Below are 22,945 nucleotides of genomic sequence, written 5' to 3' on the forward strand. Positions count from 1 at the left end.
TACAAGACACATCGATAAAAATCCATCGTCGAAACGGTGCAAGGACGAACGGGGAGACTTTTTAAAAAGTATATTGACCAATTTAAACAAAAAATAACAAGAAATTATATTGAATTTCTAGGAGGAAAAATAAAGGCACATCGATGATATTACGTTCCTAAATTATGGCAAAATTTTGTCCTTAATCTTCTCGGGCCTTGTCGGAACACGAGGATAATCAGATAAGGATTCTCGAGATGAGCGAGGCTTTTGAAAAACAACAGTATATTAATGGAAACTGATCCACAAAATATCTGTAAAATAATGACAATAGAAAGAACATGCTGTTTTTGTTTGGGATAATGACATAAACAGTTTCCGAACTTTAGCTCAATATGTAATTTGATCACTGAACTTTTGATTTGTTTAATGTAATTTCTGAACTTTAACCTAATGTTCAATGTAGTTCTTGAACTTTTAATTTGTTCAATGTGATCCTTGAACTTTTGATACATATTCAATTTAATTCCTAAATTATATGAAAATATACAATATAGTCCATGAACTTAAATTAATGAAAGAACTACATTGAACATTTTTATAAAGTTCAGAGACTAAATTAAACTTGTATCAAAAGTTCAAAAATTACATTAAAAAAATTAAAAATTCAGAAATCATATTAAATATTGAGTTAAAGTTCGAGATTATATTAAATAAATTAAAAATTTATGGTCAAATTATACATTGAATAAAAGTTCATGACTGTTTGTGTAATTTTCATGGGCCAACAGGAAACAGGCTTGTTTTGAAAGGAAGGTACAGCACGTGTTTGCTCTTCGTCAATCTTCTTCAACATTGCGACTCTGTGCAGTGCACAGCATCTTCTTGGCTTCTTCTTCTTCTTCAATCTCACAAGCCTCTGAGGAGCCTGAAGATGGCGGAAATTCGCAATTTCCCAGCCCAACTCCTTCTGTTTTCTGTACTGATTTCGGCTTTGACGGCAGCTTCTGCCAAAAGGGTGGTGCCTCTTTCGCCCAGAAACGAGAGACCCGGTTTTGGCAGTTCGTTCAGCCGCATTTTCGATGCTTCAAAATATGGCATTTTTCAGCTGGACAATGGCTTGGCTGAGACTCCGCAAATGGGGTCGGCTTCTCCTTCTTCAATGCTTGTTTTTTTTTTATTTTTGATAATTTTCTGGCGTTAGATGGTTTGTTTACCAGTGTTTCTTTTCTGTTCTTGAATTTGATTATGTGTAGTGAACCTCGAAATGTTGTTGATTATAACTCGTGTGGCAGATCAAAACTCCTTTGCATGTCTTTGGTTGTGTTATTATTGGCAGTGGCATTGAAAAGGTGAGATGTTTGGGAAAATAAGTTTTGATCAGCAAAAGAAGGGAGGGGATTGCATGCAGATTGCAGTGTGCTTTGGATTTTGAAGTCGACATAAGATTTTCATAGATTGGGCTTTTGTCTCTGTGTCTTGGGACTAATTATTATGGGTTATGTTGGTTCTTCAGCTTAGTTGACTCTGATTTTGATGACTGTTTCTATGAGTTCTTTCATTTGTCAGAGATGACAATGAGGAAAATGGAATGCAATTATGTCAATCATGGACCGCTTTATGATATCTATGTGTAACTTTCATCTGATTTGAACAGATGGAATAGCTGGAACTTTTTTGCCTGCAGTATCAATGAAACAGTTATTAAAGAAACAGGTACTTCTTCCCTCTCTGTGGGAAATTTCGACCGGTTCCTGTGTTAGTATTTCTGGAATCGATGAGCGATGCATGAATTTGCTTCTTGAAGTAGGTAGTGGATTAGCCGGATTATGTGAAGTGATTATGCTATGCAGTGTCTGCCTAAATTGTGGACAGTCCTCAGCATAATTTATGCCTGGTATTTAGAAGTATGAGGATGCATTGTTGTCTCCCTAATAGACACATCAAGTGTGTTGTGCACGTCACTAGTTTGTCCGGGAAAGGGGATATGACGAAGATCAAGTCTTGTGAGAAAGTCTTTACATAGTAATAAGATCTATCTCTTCAGTGAACACTTAACAAATAGATACTGATAGTTTGTTTACTATGGACAGCTGATGCACTCATTTCAACGGGGTTGGCTGCTGTAGGCTATGTATATGTTAATATAGGTACTATTCCTCTGTGTTCCCAGAATATGGCATTAAAGACGTCTTCTTTTGGATGATATGTAACTAGAGCATCTATTTTTCCTTTAGATGATTGCTGGTCTGCTGCAACACGAAATTCGGAGGTAATTCTGATTTATATTTTTACTGACAAAAATTTATCCTTCACAGTGTACTGCCAACCTCTGAAATCTACTAAAATCTTGTTTACATGCTATGAATTTCTGCCGAAAAGTTGTAGCTCATCCAGATCGCATTTTCTTCCTTCTTTATGGGTCTTGAGATTGGTTTTGCCTCCAAACTTCTACTTCGATAATTGGACAAATTGATTCATCTTACATTCAAGAGGGAGTCTTTTTATGAGGTGCACTACTAGCAATCATTAACTTTCAGGACCTAACAAGACGGTGATCCTAATCTTGTGCTTCATGTACTCTTTTAAACCCTCTATTTTAACATTAGGATTTTTGGGCATCCGCTTTTGGTTAATGAGTATGCCAGAGTCTAAATGTATGAATATGTTCCGCCTAGCTTTTGCAATATTTCTCTATAGCTTTGATCCTTCAAGTAAGATGGAGGAGGCGAAGGCAAATTTTCAGTCCATTCAAAAAATATACTTTCTCAAGAAATTTGATATGTTCGTGCTAGCTGAAGTGGCTCATTGATTCACCTTAATAGAAATTCTCTTTGTTTATATATGTGTGTGTGTGTGTGTGTGTGTGTGTGTGTGACCTCGGAGTCTGTTATAACCAGAATTGGATAAACCTCCTCATACATTTCGTTTGGTTTTGTAGGGTCAACTTGTCCCTGATCGAAAAACTTTCCCGTCAGGAATTAAAGCACTTGCTGATTATGTACATGACAAAGGCCTCAAGCTCGGTATTTATTCTGATGCTGGGTAGGATGAGGTTTAAAATAGCGGCATTATCTTCAGAGCATGAAGGCTTTTAGGTTGAGTGACTGCTCTTTGACATCTCTCTGTTTTTGCTAACTCATATAATTCTCTTGAAGGATTTTTACTTGTCAAGTTCGACCTGGATCATTGTACCATGAAAATGATGATGCAGAGCTCTTTGCTTCCTGGGTTAGTTTCTGTCACCTTAGTGCTGACTGGTTTATAATGTTATTTAAAGTCAAACCCATACTCTGTAATTCTCTGACATAAGCACCTTTGAAGTGATTCTTTTAAATTGAGTGCAACACTTACAGAAATACTTGCAAATGCTTTTATTTCCTCTTATAATGACGGCCTCTCATCTCCTGTTTACTTTGGAAATAAATTAGAAATTTGAGTGAACTGGCTCCAATTTTCTTTCTATGCGTGCTAATATTTCCACCTTCTGTTAGTTTTCTTTTTCTTATCAACAGTCCAATATAGATTATTCTTTCAAAATCATTCTAGTTACTTCTATAGTCATAAACTTCTTTTCTTGCTTATGTTGTATTATCAGGGTGTGGATTATTTGAAGTATGACAACTGTTACAATCTGGGAATCAAACCAGAAGAAAGGTTTCTTCTCATTCAACTCTCTCTCTCTCTCTCTCTCTCTCTCTCTCTCTCTCTCTCTCTCTCTCTCTCTCTCTCTCTCTGAATCTAATATGTGAGTGCCTTGAAATTGACTTAAACTACTTTCAAGATATCCACCAATGCGTGATGCTCTAAATGCAACTGGAAGGACGATTTTCTACTCCCTCTGTGAATGGTAAAGCTTTAGTCTGGCTGTGCTAGTATCTGAGGGTTTCTCTAGTATGCAGAAATATTAATTTGTTCTTGGTTGGGCAGGGGTGTTGATGATCCTGCCTTATGGGCAGGAAAAGTTGGGAATAGTTGGCGAACAACAGATGACATAAATGACTCTTGGGTAAGGTAGGCTCTTACTATATCATTTATGCAATGGTGATTTAGTCCTGTAACTCTGGTTTTAAGGCGAAAGGTAATAAAAGTGAGGACTATCTGTCACAGCATGAGCTTATTAGGCAGATAATTCATGAGTGTTTCCTGTGTTGAGACCAAGGAGCTACATATTTTAACTCATAGGAGCAGATAATTTGACTTTGGAATGGCAAGTCAATCATAACATCACATAAATCATTCTAGACAAAGCGAAAGCACTAGCAAATGCCCTGGGAGGTATGCATGATAAATTTGAGTGTCTTTAGCGATTTTGTGCATAATCATATCCCTCTGGATAGTGTCTGGAAGTCAGGTGCTGTGTCATTTTTAATGCAGGCAGACATTTTCCTTAGAAGATTCTAGGGTACCTCTATGAACCAATCAAAACAGTGACAATGGCTTTGCATTTAGTGCAATAGAGCATCTAATGTGAAGTTTTTGATCTTATGTCTTGTACTGTCTGGAGCATCCTCTATCCAGATGCATTAATTTCACAAGTAAAAGAGTGAATCATTTGTTTGCAGCATCAAAATCCACTATAATTCTGCTGCACAATATGTAGCTCATAACAGTTGCTGATTAAGTGTCTCTTTCTTCATTTTTCAGTATGACTACTATTGCAGATTTGAATGATAAGTGGGCGGCCTATGCAGGACCTGGAGGATGGAATGGTAAAATTCAGCATTCCGGGCATGCTTCGCATATACGCTTGATTATATGATGGAAGTGTGATCTTTATTTCTTAGCTTTTATTTTCTCAAGCAGATCCTGATATGCTCGAAGTTGGCAATGGAGGAATGACTTACCAGGAATACCGTGCTCATTTTAGCATCTGGGCTCTGATGAAGGTTTCCCCTACAATTTTTGACTTTCATATAGTCACTTCTGGGTTGTAGAGCAATTAAATAATTCATGGTGTCATTCTGCAAGTAAATTTACTTCTCTGCTTCACTACGAAGCAAGTTTATGGAGGATGTCCAGTCAGTTCCACTCTCGAGCTCAAATCTTTAAGTTCAACCACCAAAACTTCATAAAGCCAATATATGTTGCCTCATTTATCTACATAAGTCTCACTTATCTCAAGGCATCAACATTAAAGAACTTCTGCTTAAGAATTATTAGGAATCAGACCATGCATGCAATATCGTGGCAAAATTTTGTTTCAGAAAACACCGAATTTCTTTTATGGATAATTTGATTCAGCAGCTTTTCTTATTGTGCAGGCCCCTCTTTTAATTGGTTGTGACGTGAGAAACGTGACTGCAGAAACAATGGAGCTTTTAAGCAATACAGAAGTCATTGCTGTAAACCAAGGTAAAGCTTGAGATTGACCCCACTTATCTTACGCTCATCACATGATCAAGGACGAGGTGTCTGTAAACGATAATATAATCTGTACCGTATCTCTGGTCCAATTACATAATTTACTTTCAATCCTCTGTGTGTTTTGTACTAGTAGAATAACAATCTTTTCTTGTCACAGATTCACTTGGTGTCCAGGGAAGGAAGGTCCACTCTTCAGGAACTGATGGTTGCAAGCAGGTGATCCCACACTTCATCTTATAGCAAAATCGCTATAGTCTAGATGTGCATTTGAGAGTGCTAATGTGGGGTAACCAGACACGAGCATATCCAAATGTCAGGTTCCCCCTGAAAAACCATGAAACCATTGAGTTCAATCACTTCAAGGCAGGGTCACGGAGGTTACCCTTAACACAGCCACTTTAACTGGACATTGGGGTTTAATCATGTCTGCATCGTATGTGTCTTTGGAAATAAGTGCCAACATGGACTTTATGTTCAACCAGAGTGCCCTGCAAGTGGGGATTTGTTAGTTAAAGAGAGCCTCTCTCGATAAAATCTTGAATGCAATTTCATGTAGCATCTTTCTATCCACAAGATAATTATTGGCAAAACTGGACATCAGGTTTGGGCGGGACCATTGTCGGGACACAACTTGGTTGTTGCTCTGTGGAACCGATGCTCAAAAGCTGCCACCATCACTGCTAATTGGGAAGCAATTGGGCTTGAATCTAGCACTAGCGTCTCTATTCGAGATTTGTGGAAGGTAAGGATGTGCGAAGGGCGTTCTTAGCATGAAATAATATCTACTGTCAATATTAAGAAGAACAAGCTATTGATCTTTTTAACTTTTCCTTGGTCTCTAATATACTTTGGTTTCACAGCACGAACAAGTTGCAGATGATGCAGTATCGTCCTTCAGTTCTCGAGTCGATGCACATGATTGCCACATGTATATTTTCACGCCTCATGTGGTATCTCGCTGGGACATCTAGTTCACCACCCATAGGTGGGGTTTTGCATAAGGGCAGTACTACTCGCTGGGAGATCTAGTTCACCACCCATAGGTGTGGTTTTGCACTAGGGCAGTACTACTCGCTGGGAGATCTAGTTCACCACCCATAGGTGTGGTTTTGCACTAGGGCGGTACCACTTGAAGATAGCTCTGCAGCTCATTTGAAACTCTCAAAAGAACGATGTTTATATTGTTTTGATTCATATGAATAAGTGGCCAAAGTTCCTGCTTTTGGTTATTTATTGTGTTACCATTAAAAAATCAAAGCATAACCGCTCATGTATGAATTTAATTCCACCTTCCTGAAAGTTGTCCTATCCATCGCACTAGTTTCTAGGAAATTTTTCTGGCCACAAAAAACCCAAAAAGAGAGAAGGGTTCAAGAATTTCTAAGAGGGAAAATACCACAAAAAACCCCAAATTATGTCACTTGTGACAAATTTACCTTGAATTTTTTTTTGTGACACGAAAAATTCCAAATTATGCTACTTGTGATATATTTACCTCACAATACTTTGGCCATGGGCATTTTTGTCTTTTTCCTTTTTCTGCTTTTTTTCCTTTTTTTTTTTTTTTCCGGCGAGGGCTGATCCGGCGAAGGCAGCCCTCGCTGGCCCAGGCGAGGGCGACCCTCGCCGGAAAAGAAAAAAAAAGGAAAACAAACAGAAAAAGAAAAAAGACGAAAATACCCATGGTCAAAGTATTGTGAGGTAAATGTATCACAAGTGGCATAATTTAGAATTTTTCGGGTCAAAAAAAAAATTCAAAGTAAATTTATCACAAGTGGCATAGTTTGGGGTTTTTTGTGATATTTTCCCTTTCTAAGATGGCAAAAGATGCATTGCTTGGTTCTAGCAAGTGTAGTTCAGCTTTGAACAGAGTTATTTTCGTAAACAACAAACAATTGATCACCAAACTAGTTAGTGAACAATCTGAGCACAATATAGATAACATCATTAGTTCCAATAAAGGCCAGTCACAGAAACCAGAAACAAATTGTCTCAAGGTCTTCTGTTAACACCACCTAGTAAAAATGTCTCAGACAATTACCTCTACTCACCAATAATATGGCGGGAGCACAAAACATCTGTAAACCATTTGCAGCTCGCTCGTTCCTAAGATGATTTGTCACGTCTTTGGAGAAAAAGAAAAGAACCGGGTCTGGTTATGTTAAAATCAGAACCGGTATAAACTGAAGTTCAGGCTCAAGATATAGAACTCTTTGTTCAGCAAACGTCTCATATCACCCATATGCTAAACAATCCATCACAGGGACAGTGGCGGAAAGTCATTATCATCGCACTGGACAACTTGAGTCAGAGTCCTGCCCAAACGAATACACACAAGAATTAGACCATCAACTTTTGATATTTCATTGCTTCAGTAAACTGGCACAGAGAAAAGGAAGGCCCTACACGCTCTCCAGTGATGAACCTAGCTGCTCCTTAACATCCGTTATTGGCACACTCCCCGATGACTCCCCGGCAAAATGACCTGAATAACCCAGTCCAGGGCAATCGAAAGTACCAAACTTGAAGGTATGCTGCGTTGACTTCTCACGGCGCGGAAGAAGCGGGAAAGCCTCAAGTGAGAGATCAAGACAGCTCTCAGTTTCCCTGGCGTCTTGTTTTTCCATCTGAATTGCTGTACAGTTCAGACAATTTTCAACCCCATCCATCTCCAGAAACTCATCCCGGTTTCCCATCTCACTTGTTTTTGCTTCTGCATCCCAGGCAGTAGATCCGGGACTCATCAGCCTAGTCCACTGCCGCGTTCTTCTGTCAAATCGATGGCTCTGCATTCTCAAATAATTCAGTTAAGCATTGCTTTCCTAATCATTCCACTGCTTTACAACATATAGGAAGAATAGGTTATATGATTAGATCAAACTTAAAAGCCAAAACCTTTGATTATGACAATACGACACCCAACCTATATTCGTATTTATTATCACCAAACAAAAACTCAAGATGTCCAGGACATCGCCATTGAGATTTTGATTATGCTTCTCTCTCTCTCTCTCTCTCTCTCTCTCTCTCTCTCTCTCTCTCTCTCTCTCTAAATTGCCTGTATGGTTCGTGCCATCTTCACGCAGAAAGTTTAGAGAAACAAGTCCAAAAATAGGCAATCGTTGCTCTTTGTAAAAATTCTGACTTCTCAAAGGAGAAAATGTAGTCATCAAATGCCTTTTGAGTGTGGATGGATACCAATGTCGAAGGGTCCACTGAATCAATATGCAGTGAAGCTCAGATTCGCTATTGAAAATGAAACTTCAAGCCCTCACTGCACTTCACTCAAAGAACTAGAGACCAGTATCCATAAAATTGAAATCTCAGGGAATTAGATAATTACCATAGCACGGTGGGTGAAAGGACCTGTTGCACGGTTAGGAGGATTGTTCGCACGTATGTTTACGTTTTCTTCAGTCTCCAACAAGGCAGCAGATAGCCCAATAGTACTTGCATAGCAGTTGACAGGCTTTGGGAAGAAAACATCTGTGCCTTTTCGAAAGAGTGAAGCTCGGTTGCGACTTGGCAATCGCTGTAGCCCATCCCATGTACTGTTGTTCTGAACTGATAGTGGCGTATTCAGCTCATCAGCAAACAAGTTGTGCTCATAATGCCACTGACTACAAACTAAATTGTTATAGTAACTTGGAAAATCTCCAGCCAGATCAGCTACTTCAATTGTTCCAGTGCCAAATACAGAAACTGGAAGTTCTATGTCTGGCCTCATGCCTCTTCCATTTCTATCCAGAGTGTTCTGAAAGAAACTCTCTATCCCTTCAAGCAATCTCTGTCCAGGTAGCATGAGAATCTCTCCAAGCTTTTGGGCCCCATAAGCAAGTGCACATCTCATCCGATAGAAATTTGCTGTACAAATTAATGTCATTATCAACAAACTAAGCAGATAATCTCAAGAAATTGCTCGGCCCTAAAGAACCGAGATGTGATGCCCTTCCAATCATCAGTATTTGGTCTCATCAAGCATAGATATAGAACTTAGTTATGTTTTCATTGCTTTTATGACAGAAGAATCTGTGCTCTTACTGTAAAAGGATTAAACATGCGGTAGTATACTAATAGATGAAAGAAGTGGTATGTCGACAAGGTCAAGATCCAGAACACTAGCAACGTGAGAAAAACTAAACACTGGCAACTCTAACCAGATTAATATCCAACAGTCTTGCCGTCTCACAATATCAAACACTTGCTCATTGTCATTCATGGCAACTCAAAGAAGTAAGGCATTGAAATAACAATCTGAATTGTAAATTTCTTTAATGTCAATAATAGTATGTATCGGCCTCTTCGATGAATATATCGAGGTCTTAGACTTTACAAGATAGAATACCCACTCATTGTCATGCATATCGCATGGCAATGGCAGCTTATAAAAAGCATGGGTATCCTATTTATGCTTTCCATCTCCTTCAGGGAAGCCTAAGGCTTAGAGCTATAACTTTAACATCTAAAACTGAGAGAAAAGTAGAATGGGTAGGCAAAATAGTAAACTACCTTTATTTACACTACGCCCCAGATTGTTGTTGTCCTTCAAAGGATCCAGAATATTTAGGTGCTTAACAGGAAACCCCTGAGCTCTTGTCTCAAGTGCATTAGTTGGGCCAGAGAACATTGCCTTGCAGTTTCTAAAAAACTCCTTACCAAGGAGTAAAGTACCACCATCATTCTCTGGCAGCTCTTCTGGGAAAAGCACAAAGGAGGTTATTCGGGAAGAGCGGATGGAAAGAGAAGGCCTTTGCTCTATCTGCTTATAGATGCAAATGAGAAACATGGGACAATCCACTGCCACTTACCTATTGGGAGCGTACATATTGCAATTGGACCATATGCACTCACACAGTAAGTGTCCCAATCGAATGTGCTGTAGTAGTCCAGAAACCGGTATAATACCTATACACAATAATTCAAGTCAATGTCTCCTGCTTTCGCATGCATTAAGGATTCTTCAAACAAAGAATACACACCCCTAAAGGACCATTCAAAGATGAATGGAAGAGATTGATGATGTACAAGACCATCATTTCCAACCCATATGCTGAAATTAGGCCATGGTGAGCACCAAGAATTCGGCTCTCGTAGAAACACCAGGCTTTGGTCAAGACAACACTTCGTTTGAAAAGATGATCTTTCCCCATTAGTTCATCAACCTGGGAGGATTATGCTCATCAGAAACACATAATCAAGATCACATTAACTTAAATATCTTCGTTAGGGCCACCATAAGTTAGTGGGCATCGTCTTAAAATCCCAATTGGAGAAAGTATTTCATCCGACGGTTAACAAGTCAAACGAAGTGACTGATTCCAAAATTTAAGCTCTGCGTAGGATGGCAAGCATATATATGCGAGCAATTGATTGGTTGGTCACACAACATCAGCCGCGTGACTGACGCATAAAATACTTTTCCCCACACAATACCTATGTTTTCAGTTAAATTTTAGATAATACCTGCTCCAGAAAGCACAGAGTACTCAGCGCAGCGTGCTGGTTGAAAGTTATATCCACCGCTATGCTCTCCATACAGAATTTTACAATCTTTACCTGCCACAAGAAACCGAACATCAAGTTCAAACTAGATAATCTTAGTTCCATTCGCTTAAGGGAAGTTCTACTTCGCATTTCACAGAATGATGAAAGAAGTTGGGTCAGCAAATAAGAAACTGAAGATTTAACACACTTCATGCTTACTCTGATAAAATTATGGAGAGTACAGCTTGTCCATTATAATCATCATCCATACAATGTACCTTACATCTATGAAAACTGATTTGACCATTTCTATCGGGATGGTGAAGTGGAAAGATGCACATGCGAAGGAAAAACTCCAAATTTGAGAAGTTCACTGAACTTGCCACCCTAAATTCTGGAACTTGGGGATTTTAACTTATCTGATTATCCACATCATTATGATTTAAGTCCAGTCTTTCACAAATCAACCTATAACGGGAGTAAAAAATATATTCTTTCAACAATTGTCAGTTTCTTAATTCTTTCCTCTAGGTAATTATGCTACTGTGATTCTCCTGCTAAACAATTTCCTATTACAGTTTCCAATAGTAGTCCTTCACTTAGACTCATCAGTAACTAGACAAAAGAAAGGGATGTCCGTATCAGATTAATTTCTACAATAGACATGCTATGGCCCTGAATCTGCATAAGCTTTAATTATTTGTTCCGTTAACTTGCTCTTACTTAGCTTTATAACAATAACTTGCCTAATTTGGCAACAAATAACAATCTATAAGTGTACCAGCTTGTAAGTCGTTCTATTCAGTATGATAAGGGACTACAAAATTTGTATCACTAGGACAGGAGAGAATCCCACTTCATAGCACTCCGACGTTGTAATCAATGTTCACAATTTCCTAATAAGTCAGCTCCTTATAAAGAAGAATTGAAGAAGACAGGTGGATCGCATATTAAACTATTAATTCCAATTCCTGATTCTTGGGCATCTCCCGACAATGAGACAGCTGTGAAATTAGATTGATTACGCCAAGAAGCAATATTCTAAAAAGACTAATTTAGCCATTGCAACACAGAATATGACTTCTCCTCATTAGTCACTATGGCCAACAAAGAGCAAGCCAATGTTCTGTCATGGTAAACCCTACAATCGGACTCAATAGTTGATCTATCCTCAATAGTAAATTCAACGCCCCATCAAAGATTATACAGCACACACAGTCAAATTAAGGGTCAAGTCCATGATGATGATACTGAAGTACAAAGACTACATCCAGGTCAAGGGACTATATGCAACTTTCCATGACTGTAATTTATCCAGTTATTTGGCAGTAATGGACAGGTTTTATTACGAAGAAGTTGAATGAAAGAAAACCTATTGTTTTCTTGTTTTTGCTACTGGAGTTTCTGATTTATGACCAAATTGCCAATTTCATTTCAATCAACCTGCAATCACTTCACCACCTAATAGCATCCTCATGCTAGCATTTGTTTAGCAGACCCTATCTGCCACCTGCCTCCGAAACAAATGAGCTGACCTCCATTACCATTATTACCAACCACCAACACCATCTGATATGCTTTTCCTTATATCTGCCACCAACGGCACTTTGTCGCCATCACCATCGATAGACAGAGAAACCAGCCCATTCATTGGTCACCGGCCACTTCGCCACAAGTTAATTCTACTTGTCTGATTGTCCCATCACCATTCTCATAATATCTTTTTAAGATAAAATCTAGTATGCAATTGGGAATTCTCTTTGATTGACACCTTTTCTAATTTGAAAAAAAAAAGTAATAGATATAGCCTAATTTTAAAATCGTAGGTACAAGCACTCAAATCACAAAACAGTAGGGGTCCAATTAGGGGAACCTCTAATGAATCAATAAATATTTAGTGACTTATCCACCAAGACAAGAATAATGTACGGTATTGATTTCCAAAAAATAATGTGAAAAAATCTACATGGTTTTAAATGACCTTAAATCTCAATATGTACATAGTTGTGAGTTGGCGAAACCACCAAAGCCTAAAGTATAGGTAAAAGCAAAAGTAAAAAGCATACATCATTCCAAACCCACATCGGGCAAACTGTATCGGATCCATAACATCTGTCAGTTTTTCTTGATCCTACAATTATAGCTAACGGAACCAAGATATGACAAAGATCATGCTATATGTGGCACTTTTCTTCTTTTAAAAAGAAAATAAAGGATTTCATTAGTAGAAAAAGTCAAGTACATTAAAAAAAGTACAAGGAGAAAAATACAGAAAAACAAAAAATAAAAAGTAAAACATCACAAGACTATACAAAATCAGGACAGGATGATAACAATACGAATAACAAGTACGAAATAAAAGCAACCAAAGATCTAGACCCCTCAACAATCTTTTGTACCTTCTTTTCAACTGCATCACATGAAACAAAGTGGGGCAGAGCTCACAGGAGTTCTAGATAGAAAACAAATGACTTTCTTTCCAACTTAATAGCTACAATTAATTGAACAGGGTAACATGGTGTAGATAACTTACCTGTTATCACTCAAATTTATTGTTTTGAACGCAAAAAAATCGCCCTGGCCCTTTAAAAAGAGAGATGGACAAGATCAAGCCTTAAAATCGAGTGTGCAAGCCACTAGAGCTAGCCAAATTTCTTGTTTTTTCGGCAAACTACAATTGCTCACATGGTTATGGGCATCCATTAAGATATGACTTATGTTTTAAAGGTCCACCATCAAGTCCTATTCAATTGAAAATTAAACTCTCAAATTGAAACATATGCCAACCCTTCTCATGATTTTCTCCCTTTAGTCTCCCGTTAAACGCTACTTATGATTTTGATGAGAGTGGTGAGGTAGCCACACGACAACATGGAAGGAGGTGATCATCAAGCACTAATGAAATTCGTGCTTCTCCTCAAAGTTTATGCATGCTACAGTTGTCTGTGTACAAAGCTCCCAAATGCCCAATTGAGCTCAACGCGGGAACTTTTCGATGCCTAAGGATTAGCTTAAAGAGATTCGTCCTACCTCATCAAGTTCTTTAGTGTGTTACAAAGGGGAGGGTCATAAGAACAGCAACTACAATATTCTCAATAACAGGAGGTTGCTCCAAACTTACAGCATCCATATGAGAACCAGCGAATTTTCCACAGGTAGTTGCTGGTATTCATGTTTCCTAAAACATGATTAAATTGACCAGGTTCGACCACAATAAAAAGCTAAAATCCAGTCCAATTAACCACTTGTACCGACAGAGTTGAAAAAATAACTAAGCCAGCCTTTCCCTCTGTCAATCAAATCAAAGTGGGTTAGATCAGTCAAATTGAGTTTAAGCAAACTTAGGAAGTCACGGATAGTGACAGACTTGGTATGGCGACATGTGCATGGAAGTTAACCACTAATGCATGATTTATATGTAAAACCACTGATGTTAATGCCATAGCGACGCTTGTGGGGATTAAACCTAGGACCTATGGTTCTACCTACATATAATACCATGCACATTTGCTTCCATGACAAGCCACCTTTGATCATAACCCTAAGATATCATTGAGTTTTAAATGACAATTATTCATATTAGCCCAATTTTAGAATATGTCGGTGCCATTGAGCCACCAGAAAAATACAAGTTGAAATACTCATGAAGAAGGGAGCAAGCAATGTCTCAAGCTCAAGGGTCTTGGCCTCTTTTTTATAGGCCAAAGGAGCCTGTATTGCAATCCCAAGCTAGCTTGCCAGCTCTAGCACCATCAACCATTATCAAGGTTTTTAAAATCCAATGAACACTACACAGGCAGATAGGGTTGATTGAAAGATAAGCCAATTATATTGGATTGTGGGTAGTAAGATCCTCGAAATTTCAAATGGCACATATATAAAGACGAATAATCCTTGGGAACTAAAATTCACACTTTTATAAGATGAAAGCACAAAACGAATATTCATTTGGATGCCTATTTCCACTTTACGAAGGGAACTTTAACTAAAATTTATTTCGAACCAAGAATCTCAAAATATATGAAATTCGACCTAAATAAGATGAACTTGTATGGAAATTAAATCAGCAAGATCTATTGGAGGCTAGGAGCATATCAATCAATCGCTTTGTTAATTACAATGAAAACAGAAATTAACAAATGCATAACCAATTTGATATTTGGAGTGTTTGGAAATTTTTAGGTCAAATGATCGTAACAATCTTGGATCCTGATCTGGATCCTAGCACTTGTGCTTCTTATGATTCGAGGTAGAAGCAACCTACCATCAAAAAATTACTTTTAGGTAATAAACTCATAGTGGTCTAACCATGAGTTCATATTGTCACTTTTTACAACCACATTAACAATTCCAAATCCGTCTAGATGACATGGTGATCATTTGTAGTTTCTGTGGCTAAGCACTTGCCACAGCCACACTAGCATCAGCCAGTCCTTACATCTATGAGGTTCTATAGATGACGACAATCTTGGATCATCACAGCCACACATGTTTCTTATTTGGCATGCTATAATCAACTAGGATGCTCAAAGTCATGATGTAACTCCATGATGACAGGGGCATGAGGGCTTCAAAGCCAAAGTATTTGCATTTGGATATAACAAATAAAGATATTCAATACAGGAAGGATCACCTTTAAACCTCATTAATATGCAATGTGAATGGTAATGGCTGCAAGCAAATAGTCCACTGGGAAACCAAGATACCAGTTTGACATATTGTATCCAAAATTTGGACATAGATTGATTGATCAGAAGCAAAATCCAGAACAAGACACGAAAACGATACACACAAGAATCAATGTTGAGATTTAAACAGTCATAAATAGATAAAGAATGACTAACTCAGCAATCAAATATTCATTGGTCTACATACCAAAGCTCAAAATATGAAGCACCCAAAGTAGCAGTAGGTGAAAAAAGAAGCTACATGCCGAAAGAAAGGACATGTATCTCAAAGATGATAAATGGAATAGCTCATCACTTTCAATATAATCAAAAAAATTAAAGATTAACCTGAGCATTAATATAAAGGATGTCCTTTATTTGGAAGTCTGGATCCCTCCTTCTATTTTCCAAAAATTTGCAGATCTCTATGGCAAAAGCTTCTTCCTCATCGTTATAGCAAAGAACTGTCAAATCAATATCTCCATCAGGGATATATGTTCCCAAAGGCACGGAACCAAATGCAAAGACCTGTGAAATTTCACCCAAGGAGAAAAAACCTGTTATTGTTCTAATCTTAAAAGAAACCAGATGTCATCAATCCTGAAATAAGCTTATAGGTCATCTTCTTAACAAAAAAATTGGTCCTACATGTACAACCTTTCAGAGACCAAACATCTCAAAAGGAATGGCTCAAAATATAACATATGTACGACAAAGAAGACATTCTGTATGAGAATTTCCAAGTTGTATCTAGATCATCACGCAGATATTACATATTGATAATAAGAATCAGCAAGCTTTGTAATCCTCAAACAATCATTTAACAACCTTCAATGACGACAATGGGTAACATAATTCATCAATCATTACCATAACCCTGCAGCCGGTATAAATTCTACCTGTATCTAACAACATTGACTTTTGAGCGTAATTGAATAGTCTGCAAAAGAAAAAAATGTGGAACAGCGGTCCTGACAGAAGAAGCTCCATCTGGACAGCCCTCATGTTGCTTTGAATAGTAGTGGACTAAGGACTCAAACAAGATAAATATAACCATTCTTCCATCATGCGCCTAAAGTAATAAAATGAATAGGAATCATGTAAATTATCAGATCCTACGTCAGTCCAAGTTCTTGCAAAGCTATCCATAAAAGTTATTACACTGTAAAATCGAACTGACCTACCAAGATACCTCCTATTTTCCGAGAATTGTCAAAACACCAACATCATCGTAGAATCCAATAAAAGAACTTTTCACGGATAGAACAATTTGTGTGTCTCTCACGGTATCAGCACCTCATAAACAAAGAAAGTGCATCATCATTCCACACACATATCAGTAGTATGACAAAACCGATAGTTTCTGCTCCTCTGAAAGAAGATTCAAATCTAGGCTAATTATATGCTACTGAAAATACGGTTGAAGTGACCATAGCAGCAACCAAGTCTACTCCATGGAACAATAAGTAAAGATATCAATCGCACGCTCTCATTGAATTATAAAAAATTTTAACAAAAAAAAGAGACATGCAAGCCACCAAAGCAAGAAATGAAGAAGTTGAAGTGCTAGATCTAACTGTAAGGATGATAGCATAAGAAAATAAGGCACTGGAGTAAAGAAGAAAACCTCATCCTGCTAAAGATATTCATCAAAGCATACAGGGTATACGTCAAAGAATATTCACCTCAGTCCCATAATGACCTCTGATAACTCTCTGAACATGCTCAATAACCTGCTTCCTTTTTTCCTCAGAAACTGGGGTTGGTTGAATCGTAGATAGTATCTCTTGAATCCTTTGCTCAGCCATCATCCAGACTTCCACACCAATTGACAATGAATGCGCCTTAGGTGGAGAGGAGGAGGTGGAGGAGGATGTTGAAGAAGAAGGCCAAGGCAATCGATCCATGTAAACAACTTCCAGGTTTCAGCTTCTAAAAAAGAATCACAGAGAGTTTTCAGTGTTGAAAAAATTTTCTGAGCAGAATACTTGGAAAACACTTTCAAATAGAGAGAGCAATCCTTTACAGTCTTCAATTTATAACAAAAAGAAACCCGGGAAAAGAAAATTCTCTCACAAAATCCAGCAAAAACTAAGGGAGATCTTCCAGGAGGGACATATTTAGCTAAACGACGCTTTAAAAGAAAATTAAAACGGCAAAAAAGTAGTAGATTGAGTTGACGGTTATACAGTTGAAAAACAAATTAAAATAACGCATTACATAAGATTAAAACAATATAATTGGCAGCATGAGACACACCCTTCAAAAGTTTTGCCAACAGCAAAATTCGATTCAGCAGCAAATGAACCATATATCACATTCAGATTTTCAGCATTCCCTGCTCACTTTTACAGCCCCAGTGGAGCAGTTCATAAGACCCAAAAAAAATCCAGAAAATATTTAGAAAAGATAAGAAAAAACAAAAGATCATGGGTTCCTTGAGAAAAAGTTCAAGCTAGGGCTCTTCAAACATCAGAAAAATAGAAAATGGTAGGGGATGCAGAATAAGAAGACAAAGGAACAGAAGAGAATCGAAATTTCAGCACTTTCCCATCTGAAGGAAACTCAAGGAAGATCTGATAGACAGAAATACATGCAAATGCTCTGATAAAGAAGAAAAAATCAGCCACCAATTGGAACGATCTTGATCAATTCTCACCGTCGAAGGACAAATCTCACTTCTGTCAAGAGGTTTCTTTCAACGATTGGGGAAAATTTCTTCGTGATCCAATAAAGACCAGAAAGCTAAATTCAGTAAAGTAATAACTAGACCCATATACAACTTTCCATAATCAAAGCACACTACCCTTTGTTGCAAGTTGTTTATTTTGCCTGCCTGATATCGAGACTCATCTGAATACAAATCACCAAGGCCGCACAAATAAACAACCCTGTTCGTGCTAAATCCCTTCTCACCTTGCCTGATATGGCTTTTAAATGCATTAATTGCATATGGATTTGCCAGTTACTGTCCTGCCAAAAAGTTGAGCTTCATGCCTTCAAAGAAAAACCATTGTGAGTTGCAATTTAAAGACGCACTTTGTCTTTTCTGCAAAATGTACTTAATGATACTCACGAAGCTCTTTATACGTTCGGTTTCAGGAGTGAGAAAATGATTCTGCCAAACCAAAATTTCAAAACACTAATACCAAATGAAGCATCTTTGCTTGCTACTAATAACCTTTTTCACCTACACATGACACTCAGTGTATTTACCATATAAGAGGCCTAGATACTACCAGACTCAACATGCACAATGCATATAATAGAAAACCTTGAGATTAGTTGAGACTATTTTAACCTCCCTAGAACCAAGCACAGATTACAGGAAGTATGAAAGAGAAAAACATATAATAATTGCATTTTGAGCTGTCACTGACACCATATAACATAAAGCAAGCTGAAACTTAGGCAGTTACTATGAGCTTTTTGCTGAAAATAACTGAAGCGCCTAACCCATTTGATTCAAACCAGAGTTTTAGACTGGTAAGTACGTAAAACAATTTGAAACACCCTCTAGCTCTAGAAGTGCTTACTAACAGCTCTTATCAAGGTTAGTATGCAATTTCATCTTCTCGCAGAAGAAAACTCGACCCAATCTCATTTTCCAGGTCGAGAGAGCCAGAATGCTGCACTTCCAATGCCATTTGTCCTTACTAGAATGCGCCAGATGTCATCTTCGTGCTTGTCTTGAGTTCACAAAGTGATAAAATCTTCAACAATTGTCATTGCTTTAGGGCTCACCTGGACAACGAGTCCGCCATTCTCCCGTCTTCAACTGACTTCCTGTGGCAAATTCAACTCACAGAAATCACCCCCCACTTTGTTTTCACGCACGATGGATCGTGACACGAGGAAGTCCTTTAATGTCACTCACCCAAAAAAATCACCTCCACCAATGCAGCTCACACCTGATTAATCCGACCAACTGCATCCATCCTAGTGCAAATGCAAAGAGAGCAAGACAAATAAAACCCGATGTAGATCGCTTCACCGGCGCAAATCGCAATCCCAACTCGACTATTCCTCATCAATAAATCTTTCGCAACAGTGCAATCTCAAATATCGCTTCTTAACAACACACGTAACGAGCGAAATCACCGACCCAAGTTCATGTACGCCACAATTAACCAATCACGCAAACGAAACTCACCAACTCGTTGCTACGATTCCGACCCAGAGACACTCAAATAGGTCCAACATTCGCTGCCGGTTCGATTAGGAACGAAGCAAGACACAACAAAAAAAAAAGAAGAAAAAAATTTCACCTTTCAAGAGCGGTATCATAGTTTCCCGGAGTGCCGGATTTGTTTCCTTGTATGGCGCCATGCAAATGCGAGGAGCGAGCTAGGGTTTCCATAACCGGAGCTCCAAATCTCGCGATGGGATCCATCGATTGGAAGCCGCCGGAACGAAGGTGGAAATGGAGGAAGAACTTCGCCGGCGATTCGCCTTCCTCCGACGTTTCGCCGGCTACAGGTTGGTCCTTCGTTTTGTCAAGCTGATTGAATAACATTAAATTTTAAAATCCCATCATCTTTTACAATAGTGATATTCCTGCTCTTCATAATTACTAAAAATAAATAAATTCATGCAATTTTACTTTTTCATTCCAAGTGATTGCTGACCCAATAGTTTTATTTCTAAAATCAAAAGTTTGATAATTTATCATCCTGAAAATACAAATTCTCATCTTTCATAACATATACAAACTTCTAGGTCTCTAATTATTATTCGAAATTGTTATGGAGAAAATTGATCTCGAATGTTTTTATTTCTATGGAGCAAAGCATTGTGAAGTTTAGTGTTTTTTTTATTTTTCCAAAATCACGACATTCTACATATGTTTCAAGATCTAGTAGCAAAAAATCACAAATGTCGGATTTTTTATGTCACGACGGTCTGTCGCAACCAAGAGTAGAACGATGTAAATTTGAATATTTTTATGATATTTTATAAAAGAGTTACGATGTTTCATTGTAATCATACGTAAAAACATCCTCAATTTGGATACTTTTAAATTTTACTGTAATTGCTAAAATATCGGGGAAGAGAGTTCGGAGAAGGCAAAGGGTAAGTGAATCGATGATCGTAGGATTAGAGATAACGAAAGATTCTACTGATCATCTAGGTATAGCGCCCTTTTCAGAGATAGACAAATATTCCGACATCAGTTTACTCCTCTTTAGCTAATGATTTATAAGGAATTATGATCTTTTATCATAAGAGATAGCAAAACGTCGTAAATTTTGAATTTTTCAATTATAACGATTTACAAAAGATCCACAATAGTCCATCATAAATAATAACAAAATGTTGTATTTTTTCCAAGTACGACACTTTGCGAAAATTTATTACGATCCATTATAACCAAGAATAATATATAGTAAATTTTGAATATTTAACTACGACGCACCGTCATAACCAAAATCTTAAGCCTTAACGTTGATTTTTTTTATTACAATTGTTTATGCAACGTTTTGTCGTAACCAAGAACATGACGACATAAAATATCATTCAATTCGACTTGTCCAATGTCCATTTTCTTGTGGGTCGAGATGTCAATTAGATGGTGTGTTAAGCATTATAAATTTCACTTCTATTGTAAAGGGACATCCATTTTCTAGTGCGTCAGACATCCGACAAATTTCATTCGTTTATTTTTGTAAGTGATATAAAAGTCCATTATAAAAATATATATTTTCTAAATCATTCCAGAAAACGAGAAGCCTTAAATTGATTCATATCATCTTATATCACGTCATATATTCACCGGTGAAGCTATTTTCCTAGCCAATACCAAATAGATGAATCGAAATCCACTACTCGAGTATAACTCAAGCGAGTTTCATGTTTCATCGTGAGATAGTGATACTATTGTTCAATTGCAAATCAGGTGATTGAATACCGGATGAGATAATTTCCATCCAAACCATCAAAAGAGTCGGATATCATCAATTGGAAGGATACTTTTGACTCAATCTATTATAAAAAGAGATCCGCATTTATATTTTTCATCCATTTCAATTTTGATTTGTTATGTCAAACTGAAAAGGTAGGTTTAGCTTGGCTTATTCAAAAAAATAAGTGTTAATACCCCGGAAAATCCAAAATTGATACACCTGTGATAAATTTACCTTCCGTTAAATTTAACCGTCAAATTGCTGAGCCGGATAACACGTGACAGTTGACGGGTGTACCAGTTTAGGGTTTTACCTCTCCGTTTGTTACGGGTTTACCAATTTGTTATTTTTCGTGATATTAATCCAATTTAACGAAAACTAATAGATGGTAAATTTGTACACATGTGTCAATTTGGGAGTTTTTGGCTGTCAAAAAATTAGTTTTGGGTAAATTTGTCGCAGGTGTAATGGTCTGGGGTTTTTTGTGATAAAAAAATTAGTTCGAGGTAAATTTGTTTCGTGATATTAATTCTAAAAATAAATCCACATATCTTTCACCTGAGTGATGATAAAGCTACGAGCATCGTAAAACGAAGTCAGTTTGATTTTTGCCGGTCAAATTTGATTAGGGTTTTCGACTTTCAAAATGATCCAAATGAAACCCCCTTCTTAATAATGGCTTTCTTGTTTGAAACGGAAGACAGCGTGGCTTTTGAGGTATCACAATACACATACATCTCCTCTCTCTTTTTTTTTCCATTTTTTGGGCGAGTTTTATGGCATTCATTGCAATTTTTGGTCCTTCTTGCAAGCTCTGTGCCATCTGTATAACATTGTCAAGCCAAGTGTGCAGCAACACCTTGGTTGACCAAAACAATTCACCTTTGCGACAACCTAATTTTTGAAATTTCCTATATAAATGCGTTAGTTTCCAATTTAGTCAAGCTTTACCCTCGTTTTCTGACCAAAAATAAAAAATAAAAATAAGAAGCTTTATCCTCATTTCAATTCTATACAAGGGTACTTTTCCTTTTATTTCTCTTTCTTTTTTTCCCCCCTAGACATGGTTTCTATTTATTTTTCCATTTTTCATTTGTTTTTCTAGTTGAAAAGTGAAAAGGCATAGGCACGAGCCCTTGACCAGGCCCACAAGTTCGGGCTTGGGCAAGGAATCCGAAAGGTCGGGGGGGCGGCAGCGAGCCTGGCAATAGCCCATCGGAGCTCGTCCAGCTATCGAATCCACGTGGCAACATTTTGCAAGGATCCGTGGTATATTCCCTCCACGGTTGTCGTGGTTACTTAAACCTCATAGATCATTGTTACTCAGGGACGCTACAGACCAACCCTACTAGGAACTAATCTGCAGTGCACGCGCATTGTTTAACGCGCCGGCGGCCGAACAACCCTGGATCTTTCTTTTTCCTAGGGGGAGGAAATATCCCATTAGGATTTTACATTCCCGAATTAGGAGATTGAGCCTTTTAAGGATCTCCTTGTGCCCGTGAAACACTAAGACATACACTCAGCGGTAGAGTAACAGTCATG

General features: G+C 37.8%; 2 protein-coding genes across 8 annotated transcripts; one reads left to right on the forward strand and one right to left on the reverse strand.

The window, feature by feature from the left end:
• The first annotated feature begins 771 nt into the window (after window positions 1-771).
• On the forward strand, window positions 772-6,575 carry LOC115672827 (alpha-galactosidase 3-like). 5 transcript variants are annotated; one of them, XR_008817009.1, is made up of 16 exons: window positions 772-1,122; window positions 1,637-1,695; window positions 2,073-2,129; window positions 2,217-2,251; window positions 2,921-3,024; window positions 3,138-3,210; window positions 3,578-3,636; window positions 3,764-3,829; window positions 3,910-3,993; window positions 4,627-4,691; window positions 4,786-4,868; window positions 5,244-5,334; window positions 5,504-5,562; window positions 5,903-6,088; window positions 6,207-6,389; window positions 6,448-6,575. XR_008817009.1 is itself a non-coding variant. In XM_056313456.1 (15 exons), exons 1-15 carry the CDS (start codon window positions 914-916, stop codon window positions 6,315-6,317), a joined length of 1,341 nt encoding a protein of 446 aa, XP_056169431.1. In that variant the 5' UTR covers window positions 772-913; the 3' UTR covers window positions 6,318-6,575. The 5 variants fall into 5 exon arrangements, 4 of the variants coding, with proteins under 4 accessions (XP_056169431.1, XP_056169432.1, XP_056169433.1 ...); XM_056313456.1 differs by having other exon boundaries at window positions 6,207-6,575; XM_056313457.1 differs by having other exon boundaries at window positions 5,948-6,088; window positions 6,207-6,575.
• A 706-nt stretch (window positions 6,576-7,281) lies between these two features.
• LOC115663290 (uncharacterized) lies at window positions 7,282-19,985 on the reverse strand. 3 transcript variants are annotated; one of them, XM_056313347.1, is made up of 13 exons: window positions 19,766-19,985; window positions 19,375-19,436; window positions 19,242-19,283; window positions 18,414-18,494; window positions 17,183-17,429; window positions 15,846-16,025; window positions 10,810-10,902; window positions 10,326-10,508; window positions 10,155-10,251; window positions 9,856-10,041; window positions 8,690-9,210; window positions 7,753-8,132; window positions 7,282-7,661 (listed from the first exon to the last, which is right to left on the reverse strand). In XM_056313347.1, exons 5-13 carry the CDS (start codon window positions 17,402-17,404, stop codon window positions 7,604-7,606), a joined length of 1,920 nt encoding a protein of 639 aa, XP_056169322.1. In that variant the 5' UTR covers window positions 17,405-17,429; window positions 18,414-18,494; window positions 19,242-19,283; window positions 19,375-19,436; window positions 19,766-19,985; the 3' UTR covers window positions 7,282-7,603. The 3 variants fall into 3 exon arrangements, with proteins under 3 accessions (XP_056169322.1, XP_030441247.1, XP_056169323.1); XM_030585387.2 differs by lacking the exons at window positions 18,414-18,494; window positions 19,242-19,283; window positions 19,375-19,436; XM_056313348.1 differs by lacking the exons at window positions 18,414-18,494; window positions 19,242-19,283; window positions 19,375-19,436; window positions 19,766-19,985 and adding an exon at window positions 19,038-19,223.
• Window positions 19,986-22,945: the final 2,960 nt, after the last annotated feature.

The sequence above is a fragment of the Syzygium oleosum genome, unplaced genomic scaffold (genome assembly GCF_021117445.2).
Source record: "Syzygium oleosum isolate NSW1041296 unplaced genomic scaffold, Sole_v2.1 Sole_v2.07, whole genome shotgun sequence".
NCBI classification, from domain to species: Eukaryota; Viridiplantae; Streptophyta; class Magnoliopsida; order Myrtales; family Myrtaceae; genus Syzygium; species Syzygium oleosum.